Source organism: Panulirus ornatus, chromosome 66 (assembly GCF_036320965.1).
Source record: "Panulirus ornatus isolate Po-2019 chromosome 66, ASM3632096v1, whole genome shotgun sequence".
In the NCBI taxonomy this organism is placed as follows: domain Eukaryota; kingdom Metazoa; phylum Arthropoda; class Malacostraca; order Decapoda; family Palinuridae; genus Panulirus; species Panulirus ornatus.
The window spans coordinates 4,870,469-4,898,453 of record NC_092289.1 but is presented as its reverse complement, the minus strand read 5'-3'; the positions used below and the strand labels follow the sequence as shown (position 1 = coordinate 4,898,453).

General features: G+C 51.5%; 1 protein-coding gene and 1 long non-coding RNA gene across 6 annotated transcripts in view; one reads left to right on the top strand and one right to left on the bottom strand.

Annotated features, from left to right (window-relative positions):
- The window catches only part of LOC139746776 (uncharacterized), a 54,519-nt gene extending 36,127 nt beyond the window's left edge, over positions 1-18,392 (top strand). The window contains exons 2-3 of the long non-coding RNA XR_011712226.1: positions 8,571-8,644; positions 16,558-18,392. This is a non-coding gene — a long non-coding RNA (uncharacterized lncRNA). The remainder of the gene's footprint in view (positions 1-8,570; positions 8,645-16,557) is intronic.
- The window catches only part of Pur-alpha (Purine-rich binding protein-alpha), a 451,808-nt gene that overhangs the window by 41,449 nt on the left and 382,374 nt on the right, over positions 1-27,985 (bottom strand). For all 5 annotated transcript variants that reach the window (XM_071658308.1, XM_071658309.1, XM_071658311.1 and 2 more), the window contains one exon: positions 5,490-5,605. In XM_071658308.1, the coding sequence (XP_071514409.1) occupies positions 5,490-5,605 (116 nt within the window). The remainder of the gene's footprint in view (positions 1-5,489; positions 5,606-27,985) is intronic.

The following is a 27,985-nucleotide window of genomic DNA, read 5'->3' as shown; positions in this document are numbered from 1 at the left end:
AAGTAGTGTAAGGGTAACGGAGATGTGTGGAAATAAAAAGAGTATGGTTGAGAGAGCAGAAGAGGGTCTGTTGAAATGGTTTGGACATAAGGAAAGAATAGGTGAGGAAAGATTGACAAAGAGGATATATATGTCAGAGGTGGAGAGAACAAGGAGAAGCAGGAGACCAAATTGGAGGTGGAAAGGATGGAGTGAAAAAGATTTTCAGCGATTGGGGCCTGAACATACAGGAGGGTGAGAGGCATGCAAGGAATAGAGTGAATTGGAATGATGTGGTATACCAGGGTCGATATGCTGTCAATGGACTGAACCAGGGCATGTGAAGCGTCTGGGGTAAATCATGGAAAGGTCTGTGGGGCCTGGATGTGGATAGGGAGCTGTTGTTTCCGTGTATTACACATGGCAGCTAGAGACTGAGGGGGAACAAATGTGGTATTTTTGTCTGTATTCCTCGCACTGCTTTGCTGGGAACAGGAAAGAAAGAATACTTCCCACACATTCCATGTGTCATAGAAGGTGATTAAAGGGGATGGGAGCAGGGGGCTAGAAACCCTCCCCTCCCTCTATTTTAACTTTCTAAAAGGGGAAACAGAAGAAGAGTCATGCGGGCAGTGCTCATCCTCCTCGAAGGCTCAGACTGGGGTGTCTAAACGTGTGTGGATGTAACCAAGATGAGAAAAAAGAAGACATAGGTAGTGTGTTTGAGGAAAGGAGCCTGGATGTTTTGGCTCTTGAGTGAAATGAAGCTCAAGGGTAAAGGTGAAGAGTGGTTCAGGAATGTCTTCGGAGTAAAGTCAGGGGTTGGTGAAAGGACAAGAGCAAAGGAAGGAGTAGCACTACTCCAGAAGCAGGAGTAGTGGGAGTATGTGATAGAGTGTAAGAAAGTAAACTCTAGATTGATATGGGTAAAACTAAAAGTATATAGAGAGAGATGGGTGATTATTGGTGCCTATCCACCTGGTCATGAGAAGAAAGATCATGAGAGGCAAGTGTTTTGGGAGCAGCTCAGTGAGTGTGTTAGCACCTTTGATGCACGAGACTGGGTTATAGTGATGGGTGATTTGAATGCAAAGGTGAGTAATATGGCAGCTGAGGATATATATGGTGTACATGGGGTGTTCAGTGTTGTAAACAGAAGCTGTGAAGAGCTTGAAGATTTGTGTGCTGAAAAAGGACTGGTGATTGGGAATACCTGGTTTAAAAAGAGAGATACATATGTATCTTACATATGTAAGTAGGAGAGATGGCCAGAGAGCATTATTGGATTACATGCTAATTGATAGGTGCGTGAAAGAGAGACTTTTGGATGTTAATGCGCTGAGAGAGGCAACTGAAGGGATGTCTGATCATTATCTTGTGGAGGTGAAGGTGAAGATTTGTAGAGGTTTTCAGAAAAGAAGTGAGAATGTTGGGGTGAAGAGAGTGGTGAGAGTAAGAGAGCTTGGAAAGGAGTCTTGTGTCAGGAAGTACCAAGAAAGATTGAGTTCAGAATAGAAAAAGGTGAGAGCAAATGATGTAAGGGGAGTAATGGGATGTATTTAGGGAAGCAGTGATGGCTTGCACAAAAGATGCTTGTGGAATGAGAAAGGTGGGAGGTGGGCAGATTAGAAAGAGGAGCGAGTGGTGGGATGAAGAAGTAAGACTGTTAGTGAAAGAGAAGAGAGGCATTTGGACGGTTTTTGCAGGGAAGTAGTGCAAATCACTGAGAGATATATAGATTTTTAGAGAGAGGCGTTTGGATGATTCATGCAGGGAAGTAGTGCGAATGACTGGGAGATGTATAAAAGAAAGAGGCAAGAGGTTAAGAGAAAGGTGCAAGAGGTGAAAAGAGGGCAAATGAGAGCTGGGGTGACAGAGTTTCATTAAATTTTAGGGAGAATAAAAAGATGTCTTGGAAGGAGGTAAAGAAAGTGCATAAGACAAGAGAACAAATGGGAACATCGGTGAAGGGGGCTAATAACAAGTAGTGGTGAAGTCAGGAGATGGAGTGAGTATCTTGAAGGATGTTGAATGTGTTTGATGATAGAGTGGAAGATATAGGGTGGTTTGGTCGAGGTGGTGTGCGAAGTGAGAGGGTCAGGGAGAATGATTTGCTAAACAGTAGTGAAAGCTTTGCATAAGATGAAAGCCAGCAAGGCGGTGGGTTTGGATGGTATTGCAGTGGAATTTATTAAAAATGGGGGTGACTGTGTTGTTGACTAGTAGTCGAGGATATTCAATATATGTATGGTTCATGGTGAAGTGCCTGAGGATTGGCAGAAAGCATGTACAAAGGCAAATGGGACAAAGGCGAGTGTTCAAATTACAGAGGTATAAGTTTGTTGAGTATTCCTGGGAAATTATATGGGAGGGTATTGATTGAGAGGGGCAAGGCATGTACATAGCATCAGATTGGGGAAGAGCAGTGTGGTTTCAGAAGTGGTAGAGGATGTGTGGATCAAGTGTTTGCTTTGAAGAATGTATGTGAGAAATACTTAGAAAAGCAGATGGATTTGTATGTAGCATTTATGGATCTGGAGAAGGCATATGATAAAGAGTTGATAAAGATGCTTTGTGGAAGGTATTAAGAGTATATGGTGTGGGAGGTAAGTTGCTAGAAGCAGTGAAAAGCTTTTATCGAGGATGTAAGGCATGTGTACGAGTAGGCAGAGGGAAAGTGATTGGTTCCCAGTGAATGTTGGTTTGTGGCAGGGGTGCATGATGTCTCCATGGTTGTTTAATTTGTTTATGGATGGAGTTGTCAGGGATGTGAATGCAAGAATTTGGGAGGAAGGGGCAAGTATGCAGTCTGCTGGGGATGAGAAGGCTTGAGAAGTGAGTCAATTGTTGTTCGCTGATGATAGAGTGCTGGTGGCTGACTCAGGTGAGAAACTGCAGAAGTGGGTGACTGAGTTTGGTAAAGTGTGTGAAAGAAGAAAGCTGAAAGTAAATGTGAATAAGAGCAAAATTATTAGGTTCAGTAGGGTTGAGGGACAAATGAATTGGGAGGTAAGTTTGAATGGAGAAAAAGTGGAGGAAGTGAAGTGTTTTAGATATCTGGGAGTGGATCTGGCAGCGGATGGAACCATGGAAGCGGAAGTGGATCATAGGGTGGGGGAGGGGGCGAAGGTTCTGGGAGCGTTGAAGAATGAGTGGAAGGCGAGAATGTTATCTCGGAAAGCAAAAATGGGTATGTTTGAAGGAATAGTGGTTCCAACAATGTTACATGGTTGTGAGGCATGGGCGATAGATAAGGTTGTACGGAGGCGGGTGGATGAGTTGGAAATGAGATGTTTGAGGTCAATATGTGGTGTGAGGTGATTTGATAAAGTAATGAAAGGGTAAGAGAGATATGTGGTAATGAAAAGAGTGCGGTTGAGAGAGCAGAAGAGGGTGTACTTAAATGGTTTGGTCACATGGACAGAATGAGTGAGGATGGAACAAGGAGAAGTGGAGAAGTGGGAGACCAAATTGGAGGTAGCAGGATGGAGTGAAAAAGATTTTGAGCGATCGGGGCCTGAACATACAGGAGGGTGAAAGGCGTGCAAGGAAGAGTGAATTGTAACGATGTGGTATACCGCGGTCGACGTGCTGTCAATGGATTGAACCAGGGCATGTGAAGCATCTGGGGTAAACCATGGAAAGTTTTGTGGGGCCTGGGTGTGAAAAGGGAGCTGTGGTTTTGGTGCATTATACATGACAGCTAGAGACTGAGTGTGAGTGAACGAATATGGCCTTTGTTGTCTTTTCCTAATGCTACCTCGCGCACATGCAGGGGGAGGGGGTTTTCATTTCATGTGTGGCAGGGCGGCGACGGAAATGAATAAGGGCAGACAGTATATGTCTGTGTATATATATATATATATATATATATATATATATATATATATATATATATATATTGGAGAGAGGGGCAAGTATGCAGTCTGTTGGGGATGAGAGAGCTTGGGAAGTGAGTCAGTTGTTGTTCGCTGATGATACAGCGCTGGTGGCCGATTCATGTGAGAAACTGCAGAAGCTGGTGACTGAGTTTGGTAAAGTGTGAGAAAGAAGAAAGTTAAGAGTAAATGTGAATAAGAGCAAGGTTATTAGGTACAGAAGGGTTGAGGGTCAAGTCAATTGGGAGGTAAGTTTGAATGGAGAACAACTGGAGGAAGTAAAGTGTTTACGATATCTGGGAGTGGATCTGGCAGCGGATGGAACTATGGAAGTGGAAGTAAATCATAGGGTGGGGGAGGGGGGCGAAAATCCTGGGAGCCTTGAAGAATGTGTGGAAGTCGAGAACATTATCTCGGAAAGCAAAAATGGCTATGTTTGAAGGAATAGTGGTTCCAACAATGTTGTATGGTTGCGAGGCATGGGCTATGGATAGAGTTGTGCACAGGAGGGTGGATGTGCTGGAAATGAGATGTTTGAGGACAATATGTGGTGTGAGGTGGTTTGATTGGGTAAGTAATGTAAGGGTAAGAGAGATGTGTGGAAATAAAAAGAGCGTGGTTGAGAGAGCAGAAGAGGGTGTTTTGAAATGGTTTGGGCACATGGAGAGAATGAGTGAGGAAAGACTGACCAAGAGGATATATGTGTCGGAGGTGGAGGGAACGAGAAGTGGGAGACCAAATTGGAGGTGGAAAGATGGAGTGAAAAAGATTTTGAGTGATCGGGGCCTGAACATGCAGGAGGGTGAAAGGCAGGCAAAGAATAGAGTGAATTGGATCAATGTGGTATACCGAGGTCGACGTGCTGTCAATGGATTGAATCAGGGCATGTGAAGCGTCTGGGGTAAAACATGGAAAGTTCTGTGGGGCCTGGATGTGGAAAGGGAGCTGTGGTTTCGGGCATTATTGCATGACAGCTGGAGACTGAGTGTGAGCGAATGGGGCCTTTGTTGTCTTTTCCTGGCGCTGCCTCGCGCACATGAGGGGGGAGGGGGATGTTATTCCGTGTGTGGCGGGGTGGCGATGGGGGTGAGTAGGGGCAGACAGCGTAAATTGTGTGCATGTGTGTATATGTGTGTCTGTGTGTGTATATATGTTTGCGTGGTGGACGTGTGTGTGTGTGCATGTGCGTGGGGTGGGTTGGGCCATTTCTTTCATCTGTTTCCTTGCGCTACCTCGCAGGCGCGGGAGACAGCGACAAAGCAAAATAAATAAAATATAAATAAAAATATATATATATATATATATATTGAGATGTACAGATATGTATATGTGCTGTGTGTGGACGTGTATGTAATTACATGTGTATGTGGGTGGGTTGGGCCATTCTTCTGTCTGTTTCCTTGCACTACCTCACTAACATGGGAGACAGCGACAAAATATAATGAATAAATAAATAACCTATAAACATTAAAATATTTTCAACATCATTTGTCCATATTCAAAGCTCCTTAGCCCTGACCTGTTACTATTACATAAGTGTATTCTTTATTCTATCTATGTGCTCATACAGGTTCTTAACTATACACAAAGCATGAAACTCCCCATTCATGGAGGGGTGAGACAGTTACTTACCTCCGCTACTTTCATGAACCTCCCACGTCTGTTCTGTTTTACATCTATGTAGAACCGCTTACTCTGGATCTGAAGCATCTTCGTTGCTAGCTCCTGCTCCCCCACTTGTTGCTGCCCTGTAATTGAAATGATAATATTAATATGATGATGATGATGATAATAATAATAATAATAATAATAATAATAATAATAATAATAATAATAATAAAAAATCAGAAATAAGTCATTCACATCTGTAACCTGTTCAGCAATTTACTGAGGAAGTGCCAGGAATACACAAACAACATACTTATCTTAATATATCTATTCTCCTGCTGTAATGTATAATGCACTAAAACCTGAGATTACCATCCACAGCCAAGTCCTTCCAACTATTCTATGGTTTACGCTTAATGCTTCATATGCCCTGATTCAGCCCACTGGCAGCATGTCGTCCTTTGTATACCATAACAATTCTTTTTTACCTATGCACAGCTCTTACTCTTCTAAATGTTATGGGTCAATACTTTTAAGTGTCTTCCACTCCATTCATCCATCTCCTTAGTATCCCCCTTCCCTCTTTGTACCTCATCTTCTGACAAGTAGACCCCATTAAGTCTTTCTTTACTCATCCTCTACATATGTCTGAAAAAAACATTCCAGCACACTCTGGTTGGTTCTCTTAATCAAACAGTGTTTAATTCCATAATACTCTCTTACATCTTTTACAATGTCATTCATTACAAAATCAACAAGCCTCACATCTAATTTCATCGAGTCCACCCTCTTTCATTCTTTTGCATTGAAGGCCCCAGTGCTCGTATCCATACAAAACTGTTGAGACTACTAAACCTTTAAACACATCTATTTTTGCCCAAACAGGCAAGAACCTCTCCTAAACACTCTTCAAAGCACCCAGGACCTTAGTCCCCTCTCCCACCCTATGACTCACTTTAGCCTCTGATTCCATCCAATACCACTTCCTTCATGTCCTTTTCATTCAAACTTACTTTAAAACCATTGTGTTTTATCCCCCCTACTAACATAGTTTTGTATATAAGCAATCTCAACCTCCTCCTTTCTCACATTCCTAAACTCTTCACTAGCCTCTGAAGTCTCTCTCCAAAGTGTGTCATCAGAGCAAGGTCATCTGCAAACAGCAAGTGTTTCACCTCCCATGCCCCCCTACCTCTATGCCAAAAACCTGTCCCCTCACCCTAAGACACCTGCATTCGCCTCCCTCCACCCCTCACAAACAGATTAAACAACCAAAGTGTCATCACATATGCTGGAACAAACCCAACTTCACTTAGACCCACTCAATCTCTTATTTTCCTACTTGTACAGACACCTCTACCATATGTGGAACAAACCCAACTTCACTTAGACCCACTCAATCTCTTCTCTTCCTACTTGTACAGACACCTCTACTTAAGTAAAAACTTTTCACTGCATTTAGTAACTTTTCACTTACCCAATACTTTTACATAACCCTTCAGAACACTTTTCTATCAACTTTGTCATATGATTTCTCTTGATTCATACATGCCATGTGCAAATCTCTCTCTCTCCCTCCGTCCCTTCCCTGATACACATCCTCTACCCTTTATGAAATCATACTGCTTCTCCCCAGTGTGATGCTTTGTGCATGCCACCATCTTCTCAAACACTCATACTTCTTGACAGGTATACTCACCAAACTTTTACCTATGTAATTCAGCTGCCAGTTCTCAGGCACTTCATCTCAGGTCATACAAATGGTCTGACTAACCAATCATCAGCAAAAACACCCATTTTTTTTTAAGAAACTTAGCTGCATTCCAAACTACTCTTTGATTCTCTGCCACACTGCAATGGTCATTAGGTTGAAGGTTTCAGTCATATATGAAGTCTCAATTTCATTAAAAAGAAATTTCTTGAATTTTTTATGACTGCCAAAGAGTCAACAGTGGTCTTTGTGTACATGGATGTTTGTTGACTTATGTGTAAAGTATGGAGAGAGGCCCAACCTCTTGAACTTTCTCCACTCATTTTTTCACCTCATAACTCAGTTTATTAACTTCATCCAGTTCTCTTGTACTTTACTATAAGAGTATCTCTCTATTTCTTTTCTAATAAATTTCTTTTTAATTTCATGCTATGATCTCTGGTTGTCCTATCCCTCCATCTTTCAAAGAGTTGTTCACTATGTCATTCTTCTCTCGTCCACTGTACGCAAATTTATGGCCTCTAGCCTTCCCCTTTAACTCTACTCTCCTCTTTCTGGTACCACATTTCTCACCTTCCTTTGGACCTTCTCATCTAGTTCTCCATGCCTCTTTATGTTTGGTGACCAAACATGAGAAACATATTGCACTTCAGTTTTGGCTAAATGAAAGGTGTAAACAATTTGCTGGATAATTCTTTATTTATGATCTTGAATGCAATTCTAGTGATTGCTAGCTGACAATAAATCTCCTTAACTATTCTCCTAAGGCTGGATTCTGGCAACAAGTTAGGAACAATGATGACTCCCATCTCTGACAAACACTCCTGCAGCTTATTTTCTGCTGGATGATACGTCATGCTAAAGCCTTCTTCTACTGCGACCCTTATATCAGACCAACTCTGGAGTCTGTCTCTACCGCCTTGTAAAATGAAGCAGTCCTCCTCATTCTTCACTTCCCTCATGATCTTTGCATCATTGAAAAACATTCTCAGGTAAAGGTCAATACCTTCTGGAAAATTATTCACAAAGATGAAGTGGGATAATAGTCCCTGAACAGAATCCCGTAGCATTCCCCTAAAGACATCAACCCATTTTGAGAAAACTCCTCTGACGTGTAGTTAGTTCCTTTCCATTAAAATGATCTTCAACCCATTGAAGGGGCCCTTCTCATTTCCTGCCTGGTGATCCACCTTCTTAGTCAGCTTTCCACACAGCATAGTGTCAAATGCTTTCTGAAAGTCCTGATATAAGATGCATTTAATCCATGAACCATTCTCTTGTCCAATGCTGAGCTTACTCCCTCTCAGAAATCTATGAGTTTCTTTATGTACGAATTTTCCTGAAACCACATTGTGTCTCACTAAAGTAATTTCTCTGCTTTCTGCCTTTTCCAGTACCTTATAGACTACATTCATCAACAAGACTCTGGAGTTCAACGCCTCTTCCCAGTGTCCTTTCTCATATACAGGTATGACATTTACGTTTTTCTACTCCCTTAGCATTTTACCCTTTAAGCCATATTTCAAGAGATTTGTCAAGTGTATGACCACATATCTTCAGCACATGTGAAATTTCATCAGGATTAAGAGCTTGTATGGGTCGAGACCCTTATGTACTCTAATATTTTTTTCCTTCCCCCCTTACATCTCGATGCTTTCCAAGACCTCATCCCCATCCTACCTAACTGGTGTTGAGGCCATTGTGTCTTCCGCTAAAAAACTTTTTGAACTTGTCACCCAGCTCCTCACATATCCTTGTCATTCTCTACAACTCTTCCCTCTGAAATGCTAAGCTTAATTTGCTCCTAATGAATTTATGGGACAGGTGTGGATTTTCTCTTGCCTTATCCACAATATTCTTGTTAAAGTTTCTTTGTTTCTCCATCCTTATTCTGCTATACTCATTAGTTCCTCTCTTAATATTGGTTGGCTGGTGTGCTGCCTATATCTTTTCCACTACATTTCTCAAAGGTCCTTTGCTTTATGATGTATACCTACAATGAGATTTTACTAAAGACTGTGCTGTTGCACTGTACTCACCATACATTTTGCTTGCTAAATAACACTGTATCTCTCTGTTGTCTTATTCATTAAATAATTATCTGTCCTGGGATCACCTAGGACTGACTTCAACTACACATGAAAATTCCTTCAAAGGTTTGTGAAATTATTGTGTGCATGTTTTGTACTTCTAATATGATGAATAGACAATTTGATATATTTTTGGTATAATCCATGGTATTCATACAAACTTTACTCATTGTATTTCTCCCCTGATGAGAGGTTTTTAGTTCACCAACATAATACCGTCAACCTTGACCATCACCTCAGAGTAATTAGGCATCCCTCTCACCTCAGAGCCACATATTAGAGCAATTTACCATAACAGTGCCAACAGTCATCCCTACCGACAACATCAGTCATCCTTGTCTGCTACATCAGTCACCAGTCACTACTCCCTGCTACGTCAGTGCCACGAGTCAACTCTTCCTGCTAAATCAGGTCACCAGTCGTCCCTAACTGCTACATCAGTGTCACCAGTCATCCATTCCCACTACATCAGTGTCACCAGTCATCCATTCCCACTACATCAGTGTCACCAGTCATCCATTCCCACCACATCGGTGTCACCAGTCATCCATTCCCACCAAATCAGTGTCACCAGTCATCCATTCCCACCAAATCAGTGTCACCAGTCATCCATTCCCACCAAATCAGTGTCACCAGTCATCCATTCCCACCACATCAGTGTCACCAGTCATCCATTCCCACCACATCAGTGTCACCAGTCATCCATTCCCACCACATCAGTGTCAATGGTCATCTTCATCCACTTCCCCAGCGTCATCAGTCATCTCCGCCAACCTCCTTCCCCCCCCTGGGGGGAGAACTAAGCCATCCACTATCCGGGTGTCACCGCCAGGGGTCGTTCTTTTACGGCTACGGCGGAATATTTTACCGCATTCTACACTCATCAAAGTACCATGACTTGCAACATGTTGCCAGAGCGGCAAGTGGCGCGGTCCGCACCACACACCACACAGCCTCTCTCAGCGGTACGTCATCTGCTGCCGGCACCTTCCATCCTGCCAGGCTTAGCGTGGTGCACCACCCAGCACCAGGGTCCCCTGTGGCAGATGAGTAGTGGTGGTGGTGGTGCCAACGGTCAATGCACCATTATCCCAGACGGCAGACGAGGGGTGGTGGCACCACCAGTCTGCATCATGACCCCCCCAGTCTGGCAGACGAGTGGGGTCACCAGTCTGCATCATGACCCCCCCAGTCTGGCAGACGAGGGGTGCCCCAGTCTGCATCATGACCCCCAGTCTGGCAGACGAGGGGTGCCCCAGTCTGCATCATGACCCCCCCAGTCTGGTAGACGAGGGGGGTGCCACCAGTCTGCATCATGACCCCCCAGTCTGGCAGACGAGTGGTGGCACCAGTCTGCACCATGTCCTCGTCTGCTTGTCCCTAGCTACAATCAGTCTGCTGCCAGAGATGTGCAGCAAGTCCCTGCTGGATGCACGGTGCGTGTAGCAGTCTAGAGCAGTGTGTGGCCCCCAGTGTCCTTGAGCAGTTGGTGTAAGGTGATGGCACCAGGTATCACCACACCGGCGACACAGCTTTGTACGTGTATCCGGCCGGGACACAGTGCTGGCCCTCGGCGCAACACCCCCCTCGTCCGAAGCCCTCAACGTATACCAGCAACTACGACATGGGAGCTGCAGTGCCCCACGACCTGTGAGGCACAGAATGGCGGGCGGATCATCTGTGACCCGAGGTGGTGAGCGGCGGGAGTGTGGGGCGGGTACTACTGCCGTGGGTTCCCCGTCACTGTGGTGTACGAGGAAGCAGAGAGCGGTGACGGCGTTGAGGGGGTCTGTGTGCTCGGCTGTGTTTTGGCGAGTCAGGGTGGCAGTGTGGGTCGCGGGGAGACAGTGAACGACCTCCACACTCCAGACGGCCCCTCTTTGGTGCGCGCTAATGTTGGCGAGTCACGTGTGTGTGTGGTGGGATGAGGGCCAGGGTAGGGGCGTCGTGAGGCAGGGCCAGTCTGTCCTCTTCCCCCCAACCTATGTGGAGGTATACCACACCATGGCAGGTGATGATGAGGGCCACGGGGCAACGCTCCACCCAACAGTACACGGCCTCTGCCACAGGAAGTCGGCAGTAGCGCACCACGATCAATAGCCGCCGCTGAAGGCCGTCTCCTGCCACCTCCACACCAAGGCCAAGCCTGCCAACACCACCCCACCAAAACACTTGCCAACACCACACCATCCTCACGCTGCCATCATCACAGCATCGGTGACACTGCCAACGTCACGCGGTGTTACTGGTAACACGATACCAAACATAAAACTGGCAACACTACGCCTTCGCAACCCTGCCAACACCACCATACCGGCCGAGGTGGGTCACCTGGCAACACAGGTGGGCCTCCTGGGTGTGTCACGTGACAACCTTCATCCAGGGTCATCCATCGTCACGTGAGACAGCCACCAGCACTTACAATACCCCCGCCCCGCGGGCCAGTGGCATACCACATGCTAGCTACCCACCACAAGGATGGTACCTCCACCGCAACACTGGAACCCCGCCTGTGTACCACTGGAACCCCTGCTGTACAGTGGCTGGTGTACCAGTGGAACCCCTGCTGTACAGTGGCTGGTGTACCAGCGGAACCCCTGCTGTACAGATGGGTGGTGTACCAGTGGAAGCCCTGCTGTACAGTGGGTGATGTACCAGTGGAACCCCTGCTGTACAGATGGGTAGTGTACCACTGGAACCCCTGCTGTACAGATGGGTGGTGTACCAGTGGAAGGCCTGCTGTACAGTGGGTGGTGCACCAGTGGAACCCCTGCTGTACAGTGGCTGGTGTACCAGTGGAAGCCCTGCTGTACAGTGGGTGATGTACCAGTGGAAGCCCTGCTGTACAGATGGGTGGTGTACCAGTGGAAGCCCTGCTGTACAGTGGGTGGTGTACCAGTGGAACCCCTGCTGTACAGATGGGTAGTGTACTAGTGGAACCTCTGCTGTACAGTGGGTGATGTACCAGTGGAACCCCTGCTGTACAGATGGGTGGTGTGCCAGTGGAACCTCTGCTGTACAGTGGGTGGTGTACCAGTGGAACTCGTGCATATACAGGTAGATGTTGAAGGTAGCAAGGACCCACAGTTTTAGATGGCGAGGCAAAGATCAGTGTTGAGGAATGGTAGGTAAGATCTGGGGTACAACATAACAGGTGAGGCAAGACAGGTGCTGTGGGTGGCAGGTGTTGTGGTCGTAAGGCACGGCAGGTGTTGTGGTCGTGTGGGTGGGTAAGGCGATCTCGACCACGACAAGTGTGGTGGGGAGGGCAAGAAGCAGGTTCTGGTTACAGGAAGAAACGTTTTTGGAATCTGTGTGTTGACTTAACAGCTGGCGGGATTCGCGCCCGGCAACCTCTTCATGCATACACACAATCTTCCAGGACTCTTCCAGTACAGGAATCATGCACCTTGCAAGTCCAGGACTCTCGAGTAGCCAGCCTTCCAGGTATGTCCAAGGTCGTACTGAGAACAGATGGTTTCTTCAGTGAGGGAAATGTCAGCGTGTTGCGTGGCTGGCACACTCTGTGGCATCAGCGAAATATTCTGGGAGTGTCTGTTACACAACTGGACCCAGCCAAAATGACTGGTCTTACCGTACGAAAGTGTGTGTGTGTGTGTGTGTGTGTGTGTGTGTGTGTGTGTGTGTGTGTGTGTGTGTGAGAGAGAGAGAGGGGGGGAGGATAAATAATCTAAGAATTACGGGTGACTCAATAGCGGAGTTACTTATTTAACTTGGGCTCGTGACTGATGGTGTCAACTGGATTACTGAACACATTACCGGGGTGGGAGAGGGAGGGAGGGAGGGACACTTATCACGAGGGGGGGGGGGTGTCATGTCCGCCACACGTCTCCAGCTGATGAGGGAAACTTGACTGACAACTGAGGACGAAACAGCCATGGACTCGGCCACATGACCAGCACTCTGGGCACACTAAGGAACGTCTGGCAACTGTTAGGAGCGTCTAAGAGCCGTTCGAAGCGTCTAGCAACTGTCCGGAGCGTCTGGGAGTCGTACGGAGCGTCTGGGAACTGTCAGGAGCGTCTGGGAGCCGTACGGAGCGTCTGGTAGCTGTCAGGAGCCGTACGGAGCGTCTGGGAGCTGTCAGGAGCGTCTGGGAGCCGTACGGAGCGTCTGGGAACTGTCAGGAGCGTCTGGGAGCCGTACGGAGCGTCTGGGAACGGTCAGGAGCTTCTGGGAACTGTCAGGAGCGTCTGGGAGCCGTACGGAGCGTCTGGGAACTGTCAGGAGCGTCTGGGAGCCGTACGGAGCGTCTGGGAACGGTCAGGAGCTTCTGGGAACTGTCAGGAGCGTCTGGGAGCCGTACGGAGCGTCTGGGAGCCGTACGGAGTGTCTGGGGACTGTCAGGAGTGTCTGGGAGCCGTACGGAGCGTCTGGGAGCTGTCAGGAGCGTCTGGGAGCCGTACGGAGCGTTTGGGAACTGTCTGGAGCGTCTGGGAGCCGTACGGAGCGTTTGGGGACTGTCTGTAGCGTCTGGGAGCCGTACGGAGCGTCTGGGAACGGTCAGGAGTGTCTGGGAGCCGTACGGAGCGTCTGGGAGCTGTCAGGAGCGTTATTCGTGGAGTCACATCAAGTGTGTGAGAGCTGGTGGTCCTAGTGAGCCGTATCAACACATGTGAGTGTGTCATGTGAGTGTGTCATGTTAAGCTGGTGTTGTTAACGTTGCTCCAGATGGAGAGTGATGTGAGGCAGGCGTGGGAGGGGATGGTGAGGGTACAGTAAGGGGGGGACCCTGCTGGAAAGTGAGACTGGAAGCTGCCGCCGCTGTGTGTGTGTGTGTGTGTGTGTGTGTGTGTGTGTGTGTGTGTGTGTGTGTGTGTGTGTGTACATGATGGTCATGCTCTGGTGCCTGCATCACCGCTGAGGATCAGTGTGTGTGTGTGTGTGTGTGTGTGTGTGTGTGTGTGTGTGTGTGTGTGTGTGTGTGTGTGTGTGTGTGTGTGTGTGTGTGTGTGTGTGTGAAATGAAATAATCAATCACTGTGGTAAACAGGTCCGCTGGACCCAACCGTATCCACTGAAAGTTTCCAAATACATTCCATATAACCAGCCAGGCAGCAAAGGGTGGGTGGAAGTGAGGAAAGTGGTGCGTGCGTGTTCCTGTGGGACGCTGCACGCATGCCAACCCTCCGCTGCACCTCCAAAAATAGCCATCATTGACCTCGACCCTCTCCTGACTCTTCTATATACCCGGGGAGGGGCATCACCATCATCCCTTGACAAATGGCGCCCCAGACCAGACCAGGAGGCCGACACCCCACCGTCTCCCTGCTTGTGGACGGAGTATGGAGGCACCACGGCCGAGAGCGACCATTCAGGGGTTGGCTGGGGCGTCCAGCAGGCCCACACGCCCCCCCACACCAGTCATCATGCACACCGTAAAAACAAGGCACCGCTAACCACCCTCCCACCCACCCCACCAGCGTACAAGTTCAGCCAGGGAGGCCGGCCCAGAGGAGGAGGAGGAGGAGTCGCCCTCCTCCTCCTCCTCCTAGGGTGACTGCAGTGCTACGGCACGGGAGAGCGTGTCAAGGCTGCTGCTGCTGCTGCAACTGGCGGCAGGCAGCCTGCCTCACCAACAGGACTGGATGGCGGGACACCAGCGCTGGGGGAGAGAGAGAGAGAGACACACACACACACACACACCACCAACAGTACCACAACCGGCCACAAGAACACCACCTTCTCCATCATCGGTGACACGAGACAAGGCAGCCAAGATGATCCGTGTGTTGGCAGGCGTTTTTCTCCCCCGCAGTCAGCCTCCCACCAAGGATGTCCCAACCCGAGCCGGATTACTGTGTGCGTCAATGATGGGATAACGTCCCATTGCTGTATGGGTCCAGGAGGGACACGGGGACGACCTGAGGATCTCCCGTCTCAATGTACGTTCGTGAGTGCGTCTGGGGGGGTGTAGAAGCCTCCCCTGCAGAACACTCCCTCCCTGTCACAAGGAACCCTTCCTTCCGCCGCCGTGAGGCGAAATCGCCTCTGGTCGTCGGCAACGGAGGGGCGCGAGTTGCCTGCGGGTCCCATGATGGTTGCGCCAGTTCTATGCCTTGGAGCTGATCCACCCTGGCGGTGTAGCGCTGACCCATGATATTATCACGGAAAAACTGACAATGAATTTCTACATTCTGCAGGTGACCGTAAACACACACACACACACACACACACACACACACACACAACGCACGCACGTGCACGTGAGGGGGGGCACGTCTCGAGGGCAACACACCACGTTGGGGGTACAACGTGAGCGTGGGCATGGATGACATCCACATCAGCCAGGGCTGGGAGTGACGCAGGGCAGGAGGAGTGACCGACCCACCACACATCGTCACTCACCGCTGGGGGACGTGAGTTACCTGCACGAGCACCTCAACTGTCACTACCTACTGTTACTACAAGGCGGCCCAGGTCAATATTGAGTGTGAGTGTGTGTGTGTGTGTGTGTACGGGGAGGGGATGCTACTGTCACACTACTGTGGCCAGGGAGACTACACTCCCCAGCTCCTGACGCTCGAACGGGGAGGAAAAGACAAGTAAGGTAACACAGCTGTGCAGTAGCGCCCGCCGAGCAAGGCGGGACTTCAGCCGCAGGCAGCCGACGCCTGCTCGCTCACACTCCCCAGTGGTGGCAAGGTTTCCTCTCCCCCCGTCTAGCACTCGGGTTTTTCCTTCTAACTTCGTGTTTACACTGGGGCAGGAAGGGGGGCCTGGAGAGATTGAGGTACGGTCCACAGAAAGACGAGACAGTCTGTCGGTGGCGTATTTTGGGTGCCTCATTTATTATATATAAATCCGGCAGACTTCGACGGTGTGCGTCTGGTTCGCTGATTTTTTCGGAGGAAACTGGCTATGCAAAGCTGAGCTCGGTCCACTGGGCACAGAGCCTCCGTGAGAGCTTTAAGTCACCCCCCCCCCCCGTGGGAAGCAGTTGTGTGTGTGTGTGTGTGTGTGTGTGTGTGTGTGTGTGTGCCACACTGGTGCTGCTGGGTTGGGTCACGTGAATGATTTGTGCCGGGGCTGTCCCCGGCCAGTCTACTGTGCACCCCAGGCTCATCCCGGGAGCGGTAACGCAAAAAAAGGGGGGGATCATGTGTGGAGCTTGTGTCCAGCTGGTGTCACATGCCTCCCCGCCAGGGACGGCGCTGCAGTGCCTCATCTCGGGCAGCCTCCCACGCCAATGTACGAGAAAAATGGCACTGCTGGGGTAAACCAGCGCGCCCCGCCCCCATCTAACACCCACGTTCCCCCATCCCCTACAGTGATGGAAGAGTGTCAGCCAGGCGTGAGGGTACATCCGCGTCTCTCATGACAGTCATGACTGCTGGGTGTTGCCTCACCTGTCACACCGGGAGGTGCTCGCCACCCAAACCCCTCGGGAGCAGCAGCAGCTTCGCCCTGGTTTCTGCGGGAGTGAGGCGGGTAGGACGTGCCTCTCCCCCTCGAAGGTGAACGCAAGGTAACACACACACGAGAGTGACACCGGACACGGGAGGTGCAGTGAGCTGCCCCTGGTGGGTCTGGTTGGCGGCCCTGATGAACGGAAGCAAGCCCGGGTGACCTCACCAGGAGCGACCACCATCTGTCCCACGTCCTTGCCTCTCCTCACCACACGTTCATCATCATCATCATCACCTCTCGGTCGTCGTTAAATTGGCTGCCACATCGATGAACGCGGAGTACCCGGGTGTGTGACCCCCCCACCCATCTCCCGTGCTCAAAGCCAAAAGCCACGGTTATGATACGTCTCCATATCCTTTCCCTATGTTCGTCTCTGAGCCAAACACCCTCTGCTGGCCACCCTGGGAGCTACGGGAAAACACAGTGGTCTGTGGAAGGGGGAGCTGTATGCCAGCCAGGGCTGTAAGCTACGTGATGCAGACCTTGAAGAACGCCACGTTAGCCCGACGAGAGACGGCCACAGGTGATCACGGATAATGGCTACACCAGGGAGGAGGACGATCTATGGTGGTGAGGGGGAAGGCGAGGAGGGTTAACGCGGCGCCTGACCCAGTCTCATCTGTTGTGGGAGCAGGTGGGACGCGTCAATACCCACTCACCAAGTCATCTCCACACACGCCGCACCTGTCCAGCAGATGAGGGTGTGTGTGTGTGTGTGTGTGTTTACGGTGGGGAGGTAGCCGTCGTGACGTACCAACTGGTCCCCTGCTTCGCCACCCTCCGTCACGACCGGCGTCCGCGGGTCTCCCAACAACCAGCCAGGGAGAGGCCATCGCGACCGATCTGCTCCAGTGCCGTCCTGTGGCATCTGCTTACCACACTGAGCTTGATGTGGCATCTCCTGCCACGGCAGGAGGAAGCCAGAGGGGGGATCGATCATGTCCCTGATAACATGGGGCTTAACTTGTGAACAGCCCCTCCTCCAGGGCGACAGCCTACCACCTCCGCCTTTTATAAAGGTGTTCGACCCACACACGTTCTCCTCCCACTGTGCAACACTACACGGTGTGTCCACAGGCCATGCTTCAGGTGGGACACCAGGAAGGTGTACTGGCTGTGCAACCTCATCTCCTACACCTACACGCTGTATTCCTAACTCCTCTATCACAATAAAGCGAGTTTCATTTCTCATTATTTTTTTGTTACTTCCAATATTAGAAGCATTAGCTACGCCTGCTGCAGCAGCAATAGCAATAACAATAATGATAACAATAATAATAATAATAATAATAGCACCGCCCTTATCACCACCACCACGACCCTCCCTATCACCACCATCTACCACCGAGACCTCCACTATCACCACCATTCTGTCTACCACAACCACCACCACCCCGCTACCACACCAAAGGGGGCGGGAGGAGCGCACAAGAACGTGAAGACGGCCCCCAGGGAAAGTGTTAGGGGCAACAGACAAGCAAAGCACCAGCCACCCCACCCCACAACCCTCCACAAACCGCATCACTCAAAAAATGTTTAGTTTCTCGTCCACTTTTATATCAAATGAAATCCAGAGACGAAACAGACGGGCAGAGGTCAACCTTACTGACCACATGGAACACGTCCAACCTCAGCTGTACGAGAGGAGACTACGGCACATGATCTGCCGGTCATCACAGTGATACACACAACCTGGTGGTGGTAGTCTACACACACACACACACACACACACACACACACACACACACACACCTTACTATTCCAAGCGGAGGTTCCAGAGAGGTTGCCAAATGCATCTGAGAGAGAGAGAGAGAGAGAGAGAGAGAGAGAGAGAGAGAGAGAGAGAGAGAGAGAGAGAGAGAGCAATAAAGAAGATACCCTCTAATACTGGTAAGCTACGGGCGTTCTCGTGAATATTTCCTTTTTTTCTTTTTTTTGCCATCTGGATACATGGGTCGCGGTAAGGCATTACTGGCATATCTGAGCACCACCACCAACCACCATACACAACCCTGCATGTGCGTGTCTCTGTGAGGCGTCAGAAGACACGCACACACACACACGCATATACACAATGCATTACCTTCAGTCGGATCAACTCCTCACACACACACATACACATGCCACTAGCTATGGCTGTATGAGATATGAGGCAAAAATAATGATAATACTATCGTGAGAGGATCACGAGATGACTCCATCACCAGGGACGAACTGGTGCGAGAAGAGAGCTACTGTCACACACAGCCGAGAGGGAGGGAGGGAGGGAGGTGTCTTGCAGGCGAGGTATGGCAGTACTGCAGACCGTCACAGGGAGAGTGGGTTGAGGACCGAGAGAGAGGGAGTGGGGGGTGAAATAGGGCGGGGGTGTGGAGAGAGGCGGGAGCGAGAGGGAAGGAGGGGAGTGGGTCCTCGTGCAGGGGGAGTCCCCCTACGCTCTTCGTACCCAGTCATGGCGGCGGCCGGCGGGGGTCCGGGGTGTGCGGGGCTGAGGGACGGGGGGCTGGAGGCCGCTAACCCAACACTACTTTTGACTACTTTTTCCCAGTCACACGTCTCTCCTACACCTCCCATTATGATGTACTGATGCTTACACGTCTCTCCTACACCTCCCATCATAATGCAGTGCAGCTGAACCATCTCTACTACATCTCACATTATAATACACCATGGCTCACCCATCTCCGCTACACCCCCTTTTACAGTACACTACTGCTCACCCATCTCTGCTACACCTCCCCATCACAGTACACTGGTTGCTCACCCATCTCTGCTACACCTCCCATCACAGTACACTGGTCACTCACCCATCTCTGCTACACCTCCCATCACAGTACACTGGTCACTCACCCATCTCTGCTACACCTCCCCATCACAGTACACTGGTCACTCACCCATCTCTGCTACACCTCCCCATCACAGTACACTGGCACTCACGCCTCAGCCATCGTTTCCCTATAACCGTCTCATTAACGAATCTTGCGTGGAATCCAGACCTAACATGAATGTGTCATGGGCAGCACATAGTTAATGAGAGGCGAGCGGTCTGACACCGTCTACCTGCTTCAAACAGGTCTGTTACCTCCTTCCTCATCACAGTTTGTTGGAGGTTTATGACTGGGGAACCCAGTGTTGTTTGCGACGGCTTCTTTACTGAGACCTAGTTAGCTTGAGGGATCAACTCTTTTGTTATGTTCACGGAGGCCTACATACACACAGAGGAGGGAATCCATAACATAGGATTGGAGTTCCTCGATCAGTCATGTCTGAGTATCTGTCACTGGTCCTTTTCAAGACCACACCCCCCTTAGTGCCCCCTTTAGCAGCCTGTGGCACTCCGTCCGCCACCAACACCACCTCACCTGGTCCATACCTGGTGAGGTCTTCAGCAGGTCTTCACACACAGACCCCGGGCTGTGCCACGTCTACAGCCGCCACCACCACCCACCCCCTGTGCTCCACACAGCCTGTGCATCATCACCAGGATCTGTGCGTCTGTGACACAAGTTCCAGTCGAGAACGCCAGTCCCTAGCGAGGGATGGGAGGAGTCCTAGCTGTGGGGAACACAATGCAGGCGTACACGGCTAGGATTGCTGCTTGGTGAAGGCATTCCTAGCTAGCTGGAGCTATGCACGAGAGGTGATAATGGCTAATAGATACTGGCTGGAGGGCAGCGACATAGAGAGCAGCACAGAGGTACACCTGGAGGAGGCCAAGCAGGAGGTACACCAGGTGTGGTACACTGTGCCTGCTGGAGGGGACCAAGCAGGAGGTACACCAGGTATGGTACACTGTGCTTGCTGGAGGGGACCAAGCAGGAGGTACACCAGGTATGGTACACTGTGCCTGCTGGAGGGGACCAAGCAGGAGGTACACCAGGTATGGTACACTGTGCTTGCTGGAGGGGACCAAGCAGGAGGTACACCAGGTATGGTGCACTGTGCCTGCTGGAGGAGGCCAAGCAGGAGGTACACCAGGTATGGTACACTGTGCCTGCTGGAGGGACCCAAGCAGGAGGTACACCAGGTGTGGTACACTGTGCATGCTGGAGGAGGCCAAGCAGGAGGTACACCAGGTATGGTACACTGTGCCTGCTGGAGGGAACCAAGCAGGAGGTACACCAGGTGTGGTACACTGTGCCTGCTGGAGGAGGCCAAGCAGGAGGTACACCAGGTATGGTACACTGTGCCTGCTGGAGGAGGCCAAGCAGGAGGTACACCAGGTGTGGTACACTGTGCCTGCTGGAGGGAACCAAGCAGGAGGTACACCAGGTATGGTACACTGTGCCTGCTGGAGGGGACCAAGCAGGAGGTACACCAGGTGTGGTACACTGTGCCTGCTGGAGGGAACCAAGCAGGAGGTACACCAGGTATGGTACACTGTGCCTGCTGGAGGGAACCAAGCAGGAGGTACACCAGGTATGGTACACTGTGCCTGCTGGAGGGGACCAAGCAGGAGGTACACCAGGTGTGGTACACTGTGCCTGCTGGAGGGAACCAAGCAGGAGGTACACCAGGTATGGTACACTGTGCCTGCTGGAGGGGACCAAGCAGGAAGCAGCAGAGTCGTGCATCGCTGACTGTGACCTTAAACCCCAGGGCTGCCCATCAAACACCATCACCACTACCGACCCATCACCATCACCTATCCATCACCATCACCTATCCATCACCATCACCACCACCGTCGGCAGCCGGCCTCCTTGCATCTCATGCTACCATGTTAACTCCCGTGTGGGATTCAATACCTGAATTGCCTCAACCTCTCACATACACGCGCACTCAAAGAACTCCTACTCTCTCTCTCTCTCTCTCTCTCTCTCTCTCTCTCTCTCTCTCTCTGAGACACAGACAAGCACAAGAGGCACACACACACACACAGACACACACAAGAGAGCACAAACGAAGTAATGACAGACACAGAGGTCTATGGCCGCGGTGTGAGTCGTATAATACTACTATTGTAACTGGTGTGGCAAAGTTCCCAGCAATATGAAAGTAACGTGATAAAATACAAGGGAAGGTGAGAGGCGCTAGTTATTGATCCCAGTACTGAGGGCGGGAGAGAGAGGGGGTGAGAGAGAGAGAGAGAGAGAGAGAGAGAGAGAGAGAGAGAGAGAGAGAGAGAGAGAGAGAGAGAGGCAGTGCGTGGGGGTGTGGAGGGAGGGGGGGTTACAGCTCTCACTCTCTCTCCCCCCGGCCGTGGATACAACCGTACTGTGGCGGGGCCAGCACGCTCTGGCCCAGCCCCAGCGTTGAGGGTACGAGAAGAGAGGCTGCCTCCCTCCCTCCCTCCCTCCTGACGCGGCTTCCCTCCATAATTCTACTCTCTAATACTCTCCCCACCATAGACGGCACCAGGCCAGGGTACGTTCGCTCCTACCTCGTCCTCGCTCATCGATTCCTGCTGCTACTCTCACACTGCCACCTCCTGCTACTCTCCCAGGCAAGTACTGCCCCTGCTGGGGCTACTGCTGCTCTGCTCTCCCAGGCAAGTGCTATCCCTGCTGGGGCTACTGCTGCTCTCCCAGGCAAGTGCTGCCCCTGCTGGGGCTACTGCTGCTCTCCCATGCAAGTGCTGCCCCTGCTGGGGCTACTGCTGCTCTCCCATGCAAGTGCTGCCCCTGCTGGGGCTACTGCTGCTCTCCCAGGCAAGTGCTGCTCCTGCTGGGGCTACTGCTGCTCTCCCAGGCAAGTGCTGCTCCTGCTGGGGCTACTGCTGCTCTCCCAGGCAAGTGCTGCCCCTGCTGGGGCTACTGCTGCTCTCCCATGCAAGTGCTGCCCCTGTTGGGGATACTGCTGCTCTCCCAGGCAAGTGCTGCCCCTGTTGGGGCTACTGCTGCTCTCTCAGGCAAGTGCTGCCCCTGCTGGGGCTACTGCTGCTCTCTCAGGCAAGTGCTGCCCCTGTTGGGGCTACTGCTGCTCTCCCAAGCAAGTGCTGCCCCTGCTGGGGCTACTGCTGCTCTGCTCTCCCAGGCAACAGCTGCTCCTGCTGGGGCTAGTGCTGCTCTCCCAGGCAACAGCTGCTCCTGCTGGGGCTAATGATGCTCTCCCAGGCAAGTACTGCCCCTGCTGGGGCTACTGCTGCTCTCCCAGGCAACAGCTGCTCCTGCTGGGGCTACTGCTGCTCTCCCAGGCAACAGCTGCTCCTGCTGGCGCTAGTGCTGCTCTCCCAGGCAAGTGCTGCCCCTGCTGGGGCTACTGCTGCTCTTCCAGGCAACAGCTGCTCCTGCTGGGGCTACTGCTGCTCTCCCAGGCAAGTGCTGCCCCTGCTGGGGCTACTGCTGCTCTCCCAGGCAAGTGCTGCCCCTGCTGGGGCTACTGCAGCTCTCCCAGGCAAGTGCTGCCCCTGCTGGGGCTACTGCTGCTCTCCCAGGCAACAGCTGCTCCTGCTGGGGCTAGTGCTGCTCTCCCAGGCAAGTGCTGCCCCTGCTGGGGCTACTGTTGCTCTCCCAGGCAAGTGCTGCTCCTGCTGGGGCTACTGCTGCTCTCCCAGGCAATGCTGCTCCTGCTGGGGCTACTGCTGCTCTCCCAGGCAATGCTGCTCCTGCTGGGGCTACTGCTGCAGCTACCGTTGCTAAAGATGACCTCCTTCTCCACCTCAACCTGGTAAACTCCATCTGCCGACCTTAGCTCACACTGCTGCCCAACCTCGACCTGGAGCACTTTACCGCCTAACCTGAGCCTGGCACACTCTGCTACCCAACCTCACCCTAGCATACTGCGCTGCCCAACCTCAGCCTGGCACACTCTGCGCTGATCAACCTCAGCCTCGCACACTCTGCGCTGATCAACCTCAGCCTGGCACACCCTGCTACCCAACCTCAGCCTGGCACACTCTGCGCTGATCAACCTCAGCCTGGCACACTCTGCGCTGATCAACCTCAGCCTGGCACACTCTGCGCTGATCAACCTCAGCCTGGCACACTGCGCTGATCAACCTCAGCCTGGCACACTCTGCGCTGATCAACCTCAGCCTGGCACACTGCGCTGATCAACCTCAGCCTGGCACACTCTGCGCTGATCAACCTCAGCCTGGCACACCCTGCTACCCAACCTCAGCCTGGCACACCCTGCTACCCAACCTCAGCCTGGCACACCCTGCTACCCAACCTCAGCCTGGCACCCTCCGCGCTGCCCAACCTCACTACACGGCTGTTTATGGAGCCATTATTATGGGGTAACACTGACCAAAATATGCCGCAACAGGTGGCCTGCACTTCCATGACCCCAACACCTCCCCCCCCCCCTACTATTGCCTCACTGGCGCACCAATGATGTCGTAATGATCAAAACAATCTACTACTACTACTACTGCTAACTACTACTACTACTACCTACCTACTACTACTACTACCTACTAATACTAACTACTACTACTAACACTACGACTACTACCACTACTAGCACCTACTACTACCACTACTACTACTACCTACTACTACTACTTATAATAATAATAATAATAATAATAATAATAATAATAATAATAATAATGTTTCACGAATATATCCCGGCAAGATCCTTCCTTGCCTGCCTCCTCTCCTCATTACTCCCTACCTCCACTCCCCCGGGATAGTGTATCCTGGGCCACGCATGAGACCAGGGGGGAGGTGTGTGTGTGTGTGTGTGTGTGTGTGTGTGTGTGTGTGTGTGTCCAGGTCCACTTCCCTCGTGACCTCGGCATCATTCACAAACGTATTCAAAGCAGGCGTCCCGGCCTTCTGGTATGGCTATTGACACGGGAGGAGAAACGCGATGTTTCCAGCACACATCCCTGAGGTACGCCACAGCTCCTACCCAGCGGTACGCCGCTGCTGCTGCTGGCCTGCGGTACGCCACTGCTGCTGCTGGCCTGCGGTACGCCGCTGCTACTGGCCTGCGGTACGCTACAGCTGCTGGCCTGCGGTACGCCACTGCTGCTGCTGGCCAGCGGTACGCTACAGCTGCTGGCCTCAACCCATACAGGGTCTCCTGACGCGCGTCCTCTCCTTCCTGCCTTCCGCTACGATAATATCCTTTCCATATCGCCCAAGTCTCTTCCACTTATTCTGGCCTTAAGGTCCAATGCCTCTGTCAGGTTCCAGCGTCCTGTGACGTCCAGTGTCAAATACTCCTCTCTCGTCACTCCAGACTGACCCAGTCCACCAAAAGCCTTCTCTTTCATCTTGAACAGAGCTCACTTTCGCGTAGAAATTCACGTGAGTTACAGTGTGTGTGTGTGTGTGTGTGTGTGTGTGTGTGTGTGTGTGTGTGTGTGTGTGTGTGTGTGTGTGCGTGCTTGCGTGCGTGCGTGCGCGCGCGTAACTAAATAAATAAATAACGGTTTATTGATTTGGGAGCCCGGCCATTCGGCTGAAAATACACACTTGAGGTATTACTAAGAGAAGTCTGGGTTGAGGGGGGAGGGGGTCACAGCAGCCACTCGTGTTAACTCATCACCAAAGGTCTGGCGATCATCAAGGTGAACTGCATACTTCCACGCTCAGGATCAGCACGCGAGAGTCAGCTATGTACATCTCGGTCGCCACGGTGGCACATACACACACACACACACACACACACACACACACACACAGTAAATACCATGATGTATACATCGTATGTGACGTGACGAAACTGGTACAGTCATTCAGTAGCTGACACATCCCACGGACTAATTAACGGTACAGTGTGTGTGTGTGTGTGTAGTGGTGATAAGTTCCCGTCATTGTGTGTGTGTGTGTGTGAGAGAGAGAGAGAGAGAGAGAGAGAGAGAGAGGGGTGGTGCAGGATGCGTGTGGTGATGACCTCATTACGACACACACACACACACACACACACACACACACACACACACACACACACACACACAGCAAACTGTGACGGACGGACGAGAGGCCGGGCTATGGCCGCCGCTGGAAGGTGACAAAAAGCCAAGTTTCCTTGGAGGAGAGGCGGCCGGGGGGGGGGGGGGAGGCTGGAGCGCCGCCCCCAACCCCGAGCGGTGCGGTCGGGCATTGACCCCGTGTTCCCTCCCCACCACGTGCCTGTCACAGCCACCACCACCACCACCGCCCTGGTCTTGGTGGCAACGCTGGTCGTGAGGAGAGGGTGGGGGTCCGTGATGGTGGTCTGTGTGGTGACCATGGTCAGGAGGTCGTACACGCTCGGGGCCTCACCACCAGCAGAGCCACCTCTACCAGACACCAGGGCCACCACCCGGCCAGCTGTGGGCCACCCCAACCTCTCTCGGCCGAAGTGGACCGACCACCGCCTGGCCAGCGCAGGGAAGGACGCCCCACCATCGCCCCGTGTCCCTGGGCTTTCGCCAGTCCACCACACTCCTCACCAACACTCAAGTCCCATTCCCTACGATCATACCATCATCTCGCGGGCGGGAGGGGGGTTCCTCATCCTTCGCCCGGATTAAAGTTAATTTCCACCCGAGCCATTCATTCAAAGCCATTCATCTGTCTCCATACAGGACGGGCAACTTCGGGAGAAGCTAGTCAGTCCAGCACTAGTGTACAAGGTGCAATAATTCCCCTCCCGACACACATGATCTCGGTTTTGCTTCATATCTGCACGAATTCCACGACTAATACCACATTCTTGGCTCCGTCACGCGAACCATCTGTGCCACAAGTTTCCAATATTGTGCTTTAGAACTGGAGAGTCTCATTAAATTCCAGAGTAAATCTTGTTAGTTTTCGTGTTATGCAAGAGATGGCAAATGACCATTACTACAAACGTGATCACCTCAAGACATACTCTCGCAAGACAGATAACAAATGCTCATAAAAAGAAAACGTCCACATTAGCATTTCTACACCGACTCTTGTAAGGCGATAAAGACAAACACGAGACACAGGGAAGACATCTGTCTTTCATAACGAACAACCAAAGAGAAATGAACACTTCGTATACTTATTACTGATGAACAAGTGTGAACATTACGGCTATACAGTCAACCAGAAACTGGTCTGGATTTCGGTAGAGATGACGCGTCTGAGCGCCCCCTGGCGTGCAACTGGTCACACTAGGAAGATGACATGTGTCGATGGATACTTCTACCCTCCCGATCCACGAGGGGTCACCGGTGCCCTCCCTCTAGAAGGTACGCCCTTGGGTCACTCGTCCTTCAGGTGATGGCAGAAGCATGATGGCCAGACTGCTGGACTTGGGTAGACACATTCGGGAGTGGTGCCTCCACCTTCCAGCTGCAGGAGTGAAGAAAGAGATCGAGCCAGTCTTCTCTTCCCCTCACCGTCAACAAAGAATAGAGGAGACGTGGTAAGGCCTGTCAGGTCACTCGGGCGTGGCCAACCAGAGGTGGCAAGCAAGCAAGAGACCAATTCTTCAACAGTACAAGACAAGGTAGAGACACCGTTGAGGCTTAAAAGAAAGACGACAAATCTGAGACGTGGCAGAGGGAGGAGGAGGAAGAACGTTGAACTGGTTCTGGCGCAGCTCTGGGCGAGAGTTCCTACCTCATCCAGCAAGTATGTACGGAGCGCCTCGCCACTGCATGTCTCCACCAGGGAGGAAAGTGGCACGAAGGCGGCAGGAGGAAAACAGACGAGCGAGGCAAAGGTGTTCTCTGTGACCACAAGTGCAGGACCATGCGCTTCCGTCCTCAAGTACACGAACGGAGGGTCTTCACACCGTACGTTAAGAATGTATAGAACACGTTCGCACGGTAAACAAGAGGATCCCGCAGACTGCGGCTTTAAACAGCTGGAGACACACCAGTGTGTATACGTGGAGGAGAACGAGATGCGACGATGGGTTAGATGTTGGGAGATAAATCTCCACCACAGACCAGGTAATCTCCACCACAGACCAGTTAAGACCTAACCACTGGGGAAAGACACGGTCTCATCATTCCTCTTCAGGTACGGTCGTTATCGACCCAATCAGAAGCTGGAGTGCTACAACGGCAAAGTGGAAGGCCGAGTTTCCCGGGTGGGTAAGACCAGTATGTGTGGATTCCCAGGACGACGTCAAACCACCGAGAACAAAGGGGTGGACAAGACGTACTACGAGAAGAAGAACAAGATGGGATGCAAGTCTCCACACCTCCAGCGGTGACCTCCATCCACTGGGTGAGGGAGGCGTCACGCCAGCGGGAGAGCGCCAGTCCCCCCCCCCCCCCCCCCCCAGGAATGTCCCCTTCTGGGAAACCAGTGCAACTGGTCCTTCCCAGGGCGACGCAGTGGGACCTCAAGCAGGAGATGGGAGTAGCAGGTGTTGTGACACACCACTGCGGCAAGAATGTCGTCATATCTTACTATACCGTACAGTGCA